This window comes from Aricia agestis, chromosome 8, assembly GCF_905147365.1.
Source record: "Aricia agestis chromosome 8, ilAriAges1.1, whole genome shotgun sequence".
Taxonomy (NCBI): domain Eukaryota; kingdom Metazoa; phylum Arthropoda; class Insecta; order Lepidoptera; family Lycaenidae; genus Aricia; species Aricia agestis.
In genome coordinates this window covers 16,190,353-16,205,911 of record NC_056413.1, presented here as the reverse complement: position 1 = coordinate 16,205,911, position 15,559 = coordinate 16,190,353, and the positions used below count along the sequence as shown (strand labels likewise).

At 36.7% G+C, this 15,559-nt stretch overlaps 1 protein-coding gene across 1 annotated transcript in view; it reads right to left on the bottom strand.

The window, feature by feature from the left end:
• Positions 1-1,826: 1,826 nt before the first annotated feature.
• The window catches only part of LOC121729342 (fizzy-related protein homolog), a 58,476-nt gene continuing 44,743 nt past the window's right edge, over positions 1,827-15,559 (bottom strand). The window contains exons 5-10 of the mRNA XM_042117823.1: positions 11,847-11,981; positions 10,755-10,869; positions 8,927-9,048; positions 6,547-6,715; positions 6,039-6,148; positions 1,827-5,329 (exon numbers count right to left, since the gene is read on the bottom strand). Of these exons, the coding sequence (XP_041973757.1) occupies positions 5,153-5,329; positions 6,039-6,148; positions 6,547-6,715; positions 8,927-9,048; positions 10,755-10,869; positions 11,847-11,981 (828 nt within the window). The 3' untranslated portion in view covers positions 1,827-5,152. The remainder of the gene's footprint in view (positions 5,330-6,038; positions 6,149-6,546; positions 6,716-8,926; positions 9,049-10,754; positions 10,870-11,846; positions 11,982-15,559) is intronic.

Sequence of the window (15,559 nt, the reverse complement as noted above, 5' to 3'; positions counted from 1 at the left end):
TTTGAGTCAATTTAGAAAAATCTCTTTGATTTTAGCAACATTTAGTAATAACAGCTCCCACACCGGTTTCGGTGACGGTGGCCGGTTTCATTGAAACCAGGCCAGCTACGCAGGAGTAATTTTATAGTGCCCAAGTATGTGCGCAGTACACAAGAGCACTCTCTATTCCTTTACTCTCATAACCCAGTGGGACGGACGACCGACACGACTGGCGAGAGATAAGGCGCAGGACCGACTTTTTACATGCCCATCCGACGCATGGATCATCTTACTTGTCAGACAATCAGGTGATCAGCCTGCATTGTCCTAACCAAACTTGGAAATAACATGTTTCCAACGCGGGAATCGAACCCACGACCTCCGAGTCAAGAGCCGCGCTCTATACCACTAGACCACGGAGGCGCAACATTTAGTAATTTTTATCTAACAAAAGGGTAAAGGGGCGGCCAACCCAAGCGACGCCACTGTCTAAGCAAAGCCAGCAAATGGAAAGGAAGCTCGTGACGTGTTGAATCGCGGGTGATTCACACGGCGGGGACGGGATTGCTTCCGTCCGCCGCGCTGCGCCGCCGTGACGGCAAATTGCAACGACATTGTATATCTAGACTAGGTACAGATAGTAATTTTCTTTTTGGGGATTGGGTACACCAAGGCTGTCTAGGAAGCCGGTACAATGCCAGAAGAACAGGAGAGGCGAAAAAGACGCGTTAAGATCAGAGCCAACTCTGGAGCAAACTTTTTTAACACAATAGGAGGGATTCCACATTCCGTCAGGCCCACTCAACTTTTGGATATCTAGGGAACGGAGGGCTATTTGCACTGAGCGCTGATGAAACCAAATATCCGGCATGACGCTCGTACATCGCGGTATGGTCGGCGGTTTTTGTCCCCCGTCATGTCGGATCAAGTTTGACGCAAAGAACTTACCCAGAAGATCGGCTTTGTCTTTTGCGTAATGGGCCAACGATCCATTTTCAACGTGTAGGGATGGCAGGGTTGGCTTGCAGAAATTCCCTTCTTTGGCCAGAGACCAGAATGCAGGGGTTTTCGAAGGGGGGCGCTCAAGGGGCGCTCGAGTCTCTTACCAATTCTATTAACAATACAATAAAAAAACAACACCAAAAAATACAAAATTAAATCATTTTACATAAGAGCTGACGTGCTGTTTCTTTGCCCGAGTGATCTTTTTACTTCATTTTATATGTGCTGGTATTTAAATCCCGAGCAGACATTGCATTGGCCCTAGCCCCTAAGCTACGCCCTAAGTAAGCCTTCCGGCACGGAATGAAAAGCTTCATAGTTTGCATCACCACGTAAATATAATACCGTCAAAATATAATATTATGATTCATAATATTATAGGTATTTTGGCAAACTCTTAATTAAGTAACTTAACGGACGTTGTTCGTAGAGTCCACATCCTGAGGATGCTCCGGTGTTGGGGCGAAACGCGCGTCGAGGTTTTCAACCTGCATGGTGGTGAGGGGCCTTGCACGGATTTGCCAAAATTATTGCTTGTGTGGTGGTGGTGTTTGCAAGTTCTTGCATGCGAGTGTACGCATAGGCAGTGTGGGAGGAGGGAGGTGCTGTACGCATGCCTATGCGTACACTCACTCATTTACTTAAAGGTGGAAGTTGTTTTCGCGGAATATTGCTAAAAAAATAATAACAAATTAAATTTAATCTGACACTTCACTGTCAATCGCGGTTTATGTCAAGTTTATATAGAAAATTACAAGTTTTGACAGGGAGTCAATGACCGCTACCGCCATGTTTCGCCGAGTACAGTATAGTTTATAAGAACAAAAATAATAAAAACAAACTGATATCACACAAGTAAATTTTATTAGGGACATATTACATAGAACATAATGTACACTATCAGTCTAATGAAGTTATTTCAAATATATTAAATCTTTCTCCATATAAATATGTTCTATGCCTAACTTCAGGGACCTAACGTATATCTCTTACGCTATTCACTATTGCAGTATTATGGAATGAATGTTGTTTATTATGTACAGAAAACTAAGCATAACTTTAACTAAAAATAAGTCACAGAAATTATGATCCAGCAAAAGTTGGGTTGCTGATGACAAAGAAATTCGGTCATTGACCAGTTTACTTGCTTTCACTCAGTAATATAGCTATCTCATTTCCGCGATCATATCATCTAAGCGATAGAGAGAGACAACAATAGTTTCACACGCAAATAAAAAATAGAGCCCATGGCCGAATTTCAATGTACTGTCCTCGCTAATCTATTTAGTTTGTATTAACTTTCTCTAATATAATATTATATGGTCAATTTATCTATTTACATTTATTTTACTGTTCGAATATAGTTTAGGATCTTAACTCTAGCTATTGTATTTTGAAATGTAAACTATTTGTTATTATAGCCTATGTGTTAAGCGATTAGGTTTTAGCATTGGTTAAGTGTGCAAAGGTGGGTCCGTAGGTGGGTAGTGCATAAGTCGTAACTTACAAATTATCAAAACTATCAACAATAGCCAATAACCCATAAATCCAAGATTTCAATAATTGACTTTTAAAATTTATTTCGCAACATTGAAATCGGTTTCTTAGTAAGTAATGCTATATATGCTGATGTTTTATGATTATAAAAACTAAAAATAAACAGAATCTGTAATAAGTAATAACATACTATTTGAATATACATTTCTATAACTATTGGTTATACAGGATGTATGAACGTTGAAAAAAGAAACATAAATTGTAGACAAAAAGAAAAGTAGAAAGACAAAAAAATCAGACAGCCTGTATTTTACTAAATAGCTGTTAAACATGTACTTATGACATTTTGCCGAAAAGTTAGGTCCCAATAACTAAAAAGCTAAATTTTAATTTGAACAATATCAAAACACAGCAAAATTGGTAGTATAATCAGTTAAGAAAAACAGAAACATCTGTAATACATAATTTAGTAAAGAAAAAAAAACACTTGATAAATAATATAGTACAGGAGTTAATAATTCACAAGAGAAACTTTCAATATTGTCCAACTTAAATGAATCAATTTTGAGCTGTTATTTTTCGTCCCCTTCTAACACAAAATAAAAGAAAGAGACAAGAACTAACACGCTTTTCACACTCACAATTTTTGGTTTAAGTGCCAAAAGTTTGACCAATATTTCACAATTTCATATTTTCACCCAATTTACCACACCGTTAACTTAATACTTACACTGAATATTTTAATCAGAATACTCTTCCGATTTTATAATAATCGATTGACAATCGATACTACACAAGTACTTAGACAAATTACATTTAATAGTTTCGACAACAAAGTATCAAAATCCCATACATTTTTGTCGAAAGTATCGAAATCAATTTGGCTGAATACATTGCTTTTACACCAATAAGCTCGTTCGATAACGAACACAATTATCTAGATTGCACAAATCCAATTAATTTGTTATTCTACATAATATTATAAGTGACATTCTACATATAAACCTTTCTGTACAGACTATAGGGACACAATTTCCGTACCTTCGATCCTCGGCCGATAGATCCAACTCTCTAGGTATAAGAATTGGGCCCCACGTAAATTATGTGCATAAAGAGTCTTACATTCTGTAAGATTTACAAGCCCTACGAGGGATATTTTATTAGGATTTTATTTTATGTATCAGCAAGCGCATACTAAAGAATAATTAATATTACATGGTGTAATTTTCAGAGAGACTTTTGATATGCTTTTTAGTTTATTACTAATTTCTATGGGCAATATCAACTTTTTCTATATGTTCATTTCGGTATCTAGTATTCGCTCGCTGAAAAAATTATGAGGAAAAATTACATTTGCATATTGAGATCTTATACGGCTCTTGCTCAAGCTAATGTTTAATAAATGCCAATAATACTAGCGCTACAATAAATAGTTTAAACGAAAATTTGGCAAGGAGATTTAAAACATTCCTTCATCTAGTATAGTTATAAAATTTCTGAGGTCAGTTTAACCATTATAACCATAATAAATGAGGAATATAGATGGCTTAATTTTAAAGTAATTCTAAAAGAAATGTTAATCATTTTTGAAATCATTATACAGCTAATATTTAACACCATGTGCCATTTCTTATTTCACCATTTTATGCTCAAAAAATATACTTTTGACACCAATTTTATAAGAAACTACGACAATTATAAAAAACTTTGACAGGGCTAGTTACTTAGTTGTAATTATAAACAACGACTTTGTCAATGTTCATAATTACCGTTAAACATACAAGTAGATACTTTATAATCAAAATATTTACAAAAGTGAGATATATTATAAAAATATATGCTCAAAATAAACTAAAGATATCGCAATTAAATGAGTACACAACATAATGTATATGACATACAGAAACCTGTGTAAATGTTCCAAATTACAAGCCAGGCTACGAAATCAATGTAAATGAACTAAAGATCTTTGTTTTATATTCAAAAAAATTGGATTTAGAAAGAAGATTCTATATTTTTAATGTAATTTAAAAAAACTAGACATACATTTTAAACTATGTACCATGTATTATGTTTTCCATTTTATTTATATTACTAACATTTCAAATGAGTATTGTTTAAGTTTGTCAAGACGTCAACATAATGGTTTTGGAATTGTAAGAAAGTACAATAAAAAGAAAAATCCTCTTTCCAAATCATATAAATACATAAATGAACTACAAAACAATATTATGCTGAGTGTTTCCAACATATACAAAGCACAATCTCAGACAGTGCGATATATAAATAAATAGCTACATCTAAAATGCATCGAACTTTCTTATGTTAGTCACAAATGTGTATAAAATAAATTTCCAAAGGAACGAGTTACAACTAGATATAGTAAATCTGCGAACGCACCATAAATATAAACATATCTAACTATAAACACTTCAAACAAATTTGACTAATTGTCTCTGGGTAGAGTAAGTTGTCTATGCCCGAGATTTTTTCCACATCACTTCAAGATTTGAGCTGTTTTGATTCATAGTCTTTTCCAGCCCAAATCTTCGCAACACTTGCACTCGAGCTTTTTATCTTTTTTTTACCGACGTTTTCAGGCTGTTCAGTCCATTTCTTTGCTTCCAATTTGACAGCTCTCACACTTGACACTGACATTTCTCTTGTCTATGGTTTATCTGAGCGCCGTGTACAGGTTGAGTACGCTCTTATTCTCCTTGTGCGACGTCGTTTTAGAGAAGACGTTCCAGAATCGGAGTGTTTCATCTCCTGCGCCTGTGACGATGGCTTCACCATCGGGCGATAGGGCTAGGTAGAGCACTCTGTACGAGTGTCCAGTTAGTTTCGCCACCTGCAAACATATGAGAAATTCATTAGCAATCGACTTATAAGCTAAAGTATTAATTACAATATTCTAGATAATTTCAGAGTCAGTAATCGATTAGATTCTTACTAACATTAAACATTTACCATTTTACTAATAAAAATACACAGAGGATATCCTAAATATATATTATATTTTCTATAACTATATATATATATATATTATTGTTTGTAGGCGACTTTTACACAAATAACAGCTCAGTTACGTAACATTTCCCGACAAATAACTAAAATATTTTCATATTATTACACGCGACAACTTTTCAGTTAGTAAACAGTAAATAATAAAACATAATACATAACTCTACAACGTAATCACTACTATATAATACACAACTCTACAACTACAAAACTGTGTTTAGCACATAAAGTTATTATACCTAGCTGAATAGAGAAACAAAGGCCTGAGCAAGAGAGATGTCACTATCAGTAACACTACGTGGTAAAAAGAGACGTGTGATACATGACAGCAGCACTCTTTTTTTGACGTCCAGTCGGCACGTGCCGCACGTTGACAATTTAATCTCATAGAAATCATGTTCAATCATGCTTGTGTCAGTGTATACGTACAATATCTTTACACACATGAAACCAATTTCGGTTTCGTTTGACAGCTCGAGATTGTTGCTCTATTCCGCTAGGTATATTAACTTTATGGTTTAGCAGATGTCCGTTACCTGTGTGAGCGAGGGGTACTTCCACACGAGTATCTGGTTCTGCGAGTAGCCGTGCGTGGAGACCAGCTCGCTGGAGTGCTTCGACCACGCGAGGTTGCACACTTGGGACCCTGGAATTGGTACAATGCGAGAGTTAGTGTCTAAACTGTGCCGAAGTTATGCTAAGTAGTCACATACGGTTTTGCTCGATAGTTTTACTCAGAATCGAAGGAAATGACATATTTGACATATTTAATTCCATCGAGCCGGCTCGAAGCGAGCCTTCGAGCTGTCGGTTTTGCGGTCCACACGGTGGTTATTGCTCGATTTGGAGTAAAACTATCGAGCAAAACCGTATTTGAGTACTTAGCTTTACGCGGCGGAAGTTCGGCATGACAACGTCACAATGTCAAACGCATACAATATAATACGACGTAATTTGCATAAATAGTGAAGTGGTGGGACTGGTGGGGCGCGTCATTTCAAATAAGACAAGCTCTACAACATTTTCAGTGTCGGATCAACTCACCGGTATCGACGCACTGCATGGGCTGCGAGGTGAGCGTGTTCCAGAAGCGGATGCAGCGGTCCGCGGTGCCCCCGCCCGAGGCGAGCAGGCCGTGCTGGTGCGGCGACCAGGCTATAGCCTTCACCGCCGCAACGTGCGCGGAATACGTCTGGACGGGCGATGTGGAGTGCTGGAAGAGAGAAGGTGGTTTTAGTATCGAGCTATAAGGCGCTTTCCTGCGTACACTTAGAGCACCAGCAGGCTGCAGACATGTGTGGAGATGTCACAATAAACGATTTGTATCGGCCGATACAACTGTAGTCTGCGGGTGCTCTAAGGCCGGCCAGAGACGGACCGCAACTTGCAGTCAAGACCGACTGCAAGATGCAGTTGCCGCACAGCGATCTGCAGATTCCATACTATACACGGACCGCTCGAGCAGTACTTGAGCGGTTCGGAGCAGTCGCTCTGCGGACCGACTGCTCTAGAGCGATCGCGTTGAAGTCGTACACGACTGCAACACGACCGCATCATGCTGTCGACCATACATAACCATTGTTATTCGACCGCACGGCGAAACTCGACCGCAGAGCGACTGCTCCGACCGCTCAAGAACTGCTCGAGCGGTCCGTGTATTGCGGATATGAATTTAGTATGGAAACTGCAGATCGCCGTGCGGCAACTGCATTTTGCAGTCGGTTCTCGACTGCAATCATTTGGATCCCTCATATGTAAGACATAATATTTTTAACAAAATTTCGAAAAAATAATTATTATTATGAAATAAACATGACGAGTACAACAATTATATTCATCCCCATAAAATTATTCACACTGTTCCAACCACATACGAGGAATATGTCACAAAATAATACCCATGATACATTAAACATAACAGGATGTTTAAAACAGCTCAAAATAACATTACTATCAACCAACACCGCAAAACCACTTTCCCAGACAATATCAAAGTTATCATTGGCATTTTTTTTTTAAAGTTCAGACGCAATACAAAACGCGCGGTTAAGTCAATAGGTATTGTAATACAGCGTTTGTAATAAGTTTTATGCCGTTAAAACGCGGGTTTCAACCACGCGGTTTTCGCTGTGTCTGAAATAAGTATGATTTAGGCCTTAGGGCCGGGGCACAAAAACACGATACGACGTCGTGTCGTGTTTTTGTGTCCCGGCTCTTAGGCTCCCACACAAAACTGCGAATTCGCATCGCAATGTTCTCTTATTTTAAGTGTTCGTTTTGTTGAAGATTTTTGCGATGCGATGCGAATTTGCAGTATTTTGTGGGAGCCCTTATAGTCGCAAGGCACATAGAATACGTATACATTAAACTATCTCAACGTCTCTTTTTCGGAAAAAAATAACCATGGTAAAGCGGTATTTCTTGCGTCAAACAAGTAGTGATTATTCATGACACGAATTTGTAAGTTCACTGTCCAAACGCAAACAAACTATAGCTATTGCATCGATAAAACTAGTTTATAATACCTAGAAACATTAGGAGTTAGGACTACTAAAGTGCAAAACCCCACCGAAACCGTACACGTTGTGATAAAAACAATTCTCATCATTCTTAGTGTAAACAGTGTCAACAAGTAAACAGTAAACACACTAGGCCGAAGTTAAATTAATTACCGATGGGCGATGAGTGATTTCAGTTAGAAAGTGTTATAATAATAGAATGATTATAAAAGTTCAATAAAAACATTATATCCTTATTAGACCATCATTAAAAAGACATAAATTACTTCCATTCATTTCACATTAAGCGGCGCGAGATTTATTCAATATTTATTCGAACAGGGCAGTTAATCACTTTTATTAATTAAGTCTGTCTAGTTGTATACCGACGAGAGTATATTAGACTGAGTTTACGGTTATCCGTCTAGAATTTATGTATATTTAAAACCTGAATAAATTAAAAGAAATTCCTAAGAAATGCAGAAATAAAAATGTCAAAATAAAGAGATGCTTTTGAAAGTGCAAGGATATATGAGCCGGACGGCAGATTACTATTTTATTAATGCAACATGTACGGTTCGCAGTTAGTCTACTAGTAAGTAAAAACAGTAGGTATAACATAAAAAATATTATTAACCCGTTTTACATTAACAAAATATTACAGCAAACTATACGAGTTGACAGACCTAGCAAGGCTAGCACTGTATAAAGGAATACCAAACATCCTTATAGCGCTGTGATACAGCAACAAAATCCTTGTATCACTGTCCTATAATAGCAACAGCATCCTTGTATCACTGTCCTACAATAGCAACTGTCCTTGTATCACCATCTAATAGCAACAACATCCTTGTAGCACTGTCCTATAATAGCAACAATATCCTTGTACCACAGTCTAATAGCAACAACATCCTTGTATCACTCACCATGGACCACACGAAGAGCTTGTTGTCGTTGCCGCCCGACGCGAGCGACTGTCCGTCCGGCGACCACTTCAGCCCGCACACCTCTTGGCGGTGACCCTGGAGTACCCGAGACGATTGGACCGCTGGAATGGAGCAAATAGTACGGTTATTATCTACACTAGTATTAAAACTATGCTAATGTTGTATACGCGAAAGAGTATCTGTCTGTGTTACCTCTTAAGGAGTGTGCACACGGGTGAGCACATTGGAAACGGAAATCCGCTGCGCCCCGACACAGTGTGCGATACGCGCATCCGCTTCCATACAAATTGTATGGAGGCGGATTTTTGCGATGAGCCCCGGCACGGCCCGTCTCAGTGTGCTCACTCCTTTAATGCTCAAACTGCTCAACCTTAGGGTTCCCGTACAAAATTGCGAATTCTCATAGCATCGCATTGCAATGTCATTTTCAGTATGAGTTTTGTTACAGATTTTTGCGATGCGATGCGAATTAGCAGTTTTGTATGGGAACCCATAGAGAGATGCGAAAGGACATTGGATAGTATTTGTATCGGAAAAATTGTGGGAAAAATACATGGCTTCTGCGTTATAAACCAATTTTTACAATTTATATTTTGCTTACTAACATTATAGATTAGAAAGTGTGTCTGTCTGTCGATTTTTGTTCGCTGCTAACACGCGGCGAATTCGCAGTGCTCACTTAATGTACCTATGTGTCGCAGGCGGATGGTATATTTAGCCGTATTACATTACGGCTAGCCGTTTTAAAAAACGGCGCCGTTTTGTAATGCGGCGTTTCGACGTTTAGCCGGATTGAATGCGGCTGAATAAAAAACCGCTGGAATGCATTCGGCGCTATACGTCATTCAATACGGCTAGCCGTAATGTAATAAGGCTACAGACAATGACATAAGAAGTGTTTCTTATGTCATTGGCTAGGGACTAGTCGCCTTTTTGACAGTTTTAGTTTCGTAATTCGTTTCTTAACACTCGTGGCGCTGCCCGTGTCACATATTAATATATTATGAGAAGTAATTAATTGCGTATGCCATTTAAAAATTTAGTTTGCAAGAAATAACAGCTAATAAATCATTTTGTCAGCATTCAAAGATTTCGTTAGCTATAATTAAAATCACGTATTCTGTAAATAATCATGACAATTGTCAGCAATTTAAACACATAACTGACAGCGACTTTTATTATGTATCTGAAAAATAAAGTAACTCGGCAGAATAATTACTTGGTCGGCAAGATTATACATTCGGTCAGCAGAGAAAACATTTCAGTATTTTATTTTATTTCATTATTAATTTAAGTAAGTATTTATTTTATTAATTAATAAAGACTTAACAGAAGGCCTACTTTCCACGGATACCGAAGCGGGGGGACGGGGGGGCTGCGGCAGCAGCCGGCGACCGTCATAAAACAAAAGGGGGGCTAGGGGGGCGCAGCCCCCCGCCAAAACAAAAAATAAATCCAGAATTTTTTGCTTATTCTCTGAGTGCTTACCAAAATTTTATGCAGTATAGGCCACTCATTGCAGCATTGTTTTATTTTGCAATCATGGTCACCCTATAACTTACGTAGGAGTACGATGCGGCTAAACGTGGGCCGCCTTATTGAAGAACGTATCGCAATTATAATCCGGCTAAACGTCGACACGCCGCATTACAAAACGGCGCTGTTTTTTAAAACGGCTAGCCGTAATGTAATAGGGCTAAATATACAATCTGCCTGCGACATATGCACACAGACAGTGTCAGTGGCTGATACTCTCGGGGTCGCCCCGCCTACAAACAGCTGTGTCATGTCAGTGTCGGATACTCACGGGGCGTCCTGGTGTCTCGCTGCCGTATGTGTCTATCTCGGGAGCCCGAGCTGAGGATGTCGCCGTTCCACGCCAGCGCGCCCACTCGTGCTATATGACCCTGCAGCTTCGTCACCTGAAAAAGTAGAGCATTAGTTAGGTACCGAAATAGCGGTGGCGTTATAAAGCGGCAAAGTTATGATACTCCTAAGCTTTGTTGGCTCGAAATGTAGGTGAAGAGATGACATTTAGTGGTGAAGTACCAGCACAAAAAGTAAATGACACGGTTTCCTAAAGAGCGGTAATTGACACCGTTTAAACTATATTTCTATCTAGGATATTCTAGATAGGATGCCAGAAAAGCATCTCTACCCAGAAGAGAAGATGCAGGCACTTTAAGGCGGGGATTAATCTCAATCCAAAACGATAACCTTGCACACAACCAAAGACCAAGCGTATACGCATCGCAATAAGATTCATTTTAGCTTAGCATAAAACTGTAGTAATTTGGGCGGATCTTCTCTATTTTTCATGTTTTTTTTAAATATCTTTGGAAATAAACATTAAGAAACAAAATTGTTCGGTTAAAGCGATTTTAATATAGATTTACTAACAATTTATTCAAATAAAATGTATAATTATCCTAGTTAATACTTATATTTCGATGAAATAGATTTTTATCGGAGGTGAGTTTGTAAATTAATTACAGCCAAAGTATTACGTTTTATTAAAATGTTTACGGTTTAAGGTATTTTGAATATTGTGCTTTATATCTCATATTTTTAACACTTCGTTATTATATTGGAACTAGGTATGCCGGGAGTCACGGAATAACAAATTGGGGTTTATCCTCGCCTTAAGGCCAGTCATATTTAAATTTTAATATTTATTTTTGACAGAGAAATTTACTAATGCTCAAAACTCAATTAGTGTTGCGCACATTCATTCCTCAACCCCTTTATTATTGTCATAACTCGGGCCTTGTACTATTTTCAAAGCCAATCAAAAACATTCTAAACTGTCTTTCGAGTAGCCAAAACCCATCTTAGGACCTTATAGCCCATCCATTAGAATCATTTTCCCATGCACACAAATCCACCATCCCCCACTCACCTCCTTATTAACAGCGACATCCCACACGCTAATGTGGCCCTTCTGTGTACCGACAGCGACTAGGTGACCGCTCACGCTCCACGCGACGGACGTCACCGCGTTGCCCTCCGACGACAGATCACAGAGTCGCGTCACCTGGAAATAGAAAAGTATGTTAAAAATATAATAAAAACATGAAAAGCCTTTTAAAACCACAAAATGTGTATGCAGATGTTATATTTTTACTAGTTTTGTCCTGCAGACGTTATATTATTTATATTAGGTTGGCAAGAAAACTTAGAAATATTTAGTAATAGATTATGGTGCCCGTATGTTTGGCGCCATACCTTTGGCGTCTGTTTGCTGCTTATTATTATCAGCTACTAGCTGTCCCGGTGAACTTCGTATCACTTTAAAACCTTCCCTGGACTTCTACGAATATTTTAAGACTAAAATTAGCCCAATCCGTTCAGCCGTTTTCGAGTTTTAGCGTTACTAACACAATTGAAAATCCATTTTATATATTTAAGATAACAGGAAATTATAGCTACTTTCAACTTTTATCAACATAATGAATAATGATCAATTTTTGTTCTTTCAGATTTGAGAAGTTTAAAAACCCTCGAATTAAAGACTCTAATATCAATTAATGTTGAATTCGGAAATATTGAACTGATCAAATCACTTGAAGTAGCTTACAACAAGCAGTCCTTTACGAAACAAATAAACCCAATTTTTCCAGCACTGAGCTGGCTGATGAATTGATGATGATGATTAATAAACCAATAACACTCTCTATTATGTCTGCACACACACATAGAAACAGACTATAAGTAGTAGCGCTTATAAAGTTGTAACAACAATTTTACGTTATCAATATACCACTAGCGTTTTGCATATTTAAGCATAAATAAGAATAAAATCAATAAACACAAATCTAATACCGTTACCGTTAATTCCCCCAAAAAAAAAACAATAAGTCATACAAAACATGCAGCCAGTGTCATTGGCCTACTGCATATCGGACACACTATGACACAATATAAATAACATATAGTAGGCTATCTTCATAATAGTAAATAGACCGAATCATTGTCTCACATTTGTGTTATTTCCGATAACTTTAGAGAGCTGCTTCAAATATTTTTGATTCCATTTTAAATAAATTTTTACATAACTTTTAGCAGGCATCTATTCGAAAATTCAGTAGAATATAATTTCATAGAAAACTGTCAAAATTAATATTTCATTCGACAAATTCCCGTTTTGAAGAAATCTGAAGCAAAATTGATTATAAAACATAATAATCAGAAGCACTGAAGCCTGTAAGATATATATTTTAACGTCACGTCGCGCGAACAACTATGTATATTGCACTCATATTTTGATTTTAAGACAACGGCAGAGTAAAGCTACTGTATAATTATGTATTATGCTATGAATAATATGCTAATTGCCAAAATCAACACGAATGGAACATATTAATTTAATTATGTGCAAAAAGTCGCTGTGTGAGTGACATTTGGAATCCCAATCGGAAGTAAGGCAGGCGAGTTCGCACAAAATGATGTAAAATAGTGATGCGCTAGAAGACAGGTAAAATATCGATAAAATTAGAAAATATTTCAATAAAATAAATTAATTAAAAATAAAAAAAACCCGACTGCAAAAAATGTTAACTAAAAAGAACGAAACAAGACCTAATTCTGTCGGAGGCATCGAATTCATGTTTTAATTGATACGACTCCCGCTTACGAGTTTCATGCCTGGATAAATAGAAGGTTACATAGAAAAATGTAGAAGAAGAAAGTGGATAATAAAATGCAGTCGAGGAATAATATTTTATGATTTATATGAATTAATGTTAAACTTGGTGCGACATGCCTCCGACTAATAGATTTTAAACACTGATTCTAAATATATACATATTTAGAATCAGTGTTTAAAATCCTTTATTTTGATACCCCACTCGATATGCTTGGTAGAATTTTTATTTTTTTTACCTCACAATATGGCGTCAAACATCTGCCATTTTGTTTTTTTAAATGTCACCTATCTAAGAACACTTGGGTCATTAAGACAAATCTAACGATACCTCAAATATGATTTAGCGGTTCTGGAGATACAAGGTAATAAAGAATATTACAAACATACAAGATACGCGCCAAACACATAACCCTACCTACGTTATTTTTTTCAAGATGGTGACATTTTTTTGTGTGTTTTCACTTTTCAGTCACGAATCAATATTACCCACTTTAAAATAATATACGCATTTTTTTTATTTGAATATAAACTTATAATAATTAATAACAGTATCACATACTTCTACCACCACACATATTACGTAAATCATAAATTTATCTTTATTATCAGTACGAGTGACCGCAATTAATTTAAACCTCAAGCGTTAACTGCCGGTATCATGGGAACATTCCCAACGAGCCATTATTCAGTTTACTAACGTGCGAATCACGTAAATGTAGCGTTTACTTTATTGTAACAACATATTTTAGTCCGGCACTGTTATATTCTTATACTTCCAAGTTACATATTATATTCTCGGGATGACAGATAGAGAAAACTCCATACTTTTGTAGTTATTACTAAATACTAATAATAATATTAGTATCGATACAAAATTTCGCTGCTATCACACACTTAGACCAACTAAAATACTATATCCCTGCTACTAATTTCTTAAATTCAGCTTATATCGATATTCGCTGTCCATTTCGGTCATGTGAAATTTCCAATATTATGCCAGACAAAGACAAGCAGTCCTAGTTAAATAATTCGCTGTATTAATATTTTATTGAAAATGAGAATAGCTTCTCTCAAATTACTCGACAAAAACTATCGACTATTCCCAACACTACCATGAGAAATAATTCAATATCCTTTTTACCTGAAATTCGTGGGAATTATATTAATCTCATCTCATCTTACTTCCCGTCTTCCCCGAGGACGATGGCTCCGGTTCGACGACCTAGGTCTGGTCTAGGAACGACGTAGGCTAGTCCTAGGTCTAGAACTAGTCTTCCCCCGCAGTGTCACTCACGCCTACACTAGAATAGCTACTATTGTATTCAGATTTATTATTAATTATTATTATTTATCGTAGTCGATAGCCGTGATATTAATTAAAAAGGGGCTAAACGAATTAATGAAAAGTAGTAAAATAAGAGTATACCACGTAAAGGCGAGAGCATTAATTGTTAAGCATATTTAGTGAATGAAATTGTAAATTTAAATATTGAAATAATTTTAATATTCATTTTTTTCATCTAAACCAAAAATAGACGAGACAAATTGGAATAAATAAAATCAGAAATAGTTATTACTTACTTATTATATTTTTACTTATTACAAAAATTTTATTCCAATATCTACACTGATTTTAAAGCTGTAGATACTTACTTGTTATTAAAATATATTATAAAATCTATTAGCAATTTTATTATCAACAGCATAAAATATCGCCAGACTTTCTTCACAAAAAAACAAATTAAAATCCAATCGGTTTGGTTAATTTGACGTTTTATTATGTTCTAATTGATCGTTGACGCCAATTATATCCGTCCGTCTGTAAAAACCTCCTAGACATGAGGAGCGTACACACTAAACTACCACAAAATACTGTATTGAAAAACTTTAAGTAATTAATTTAGATGTAAACTGTTTTTGGCAAGTAAAGGATTGGCATTTTAGAATAGCCTACGGCACTAAAACTG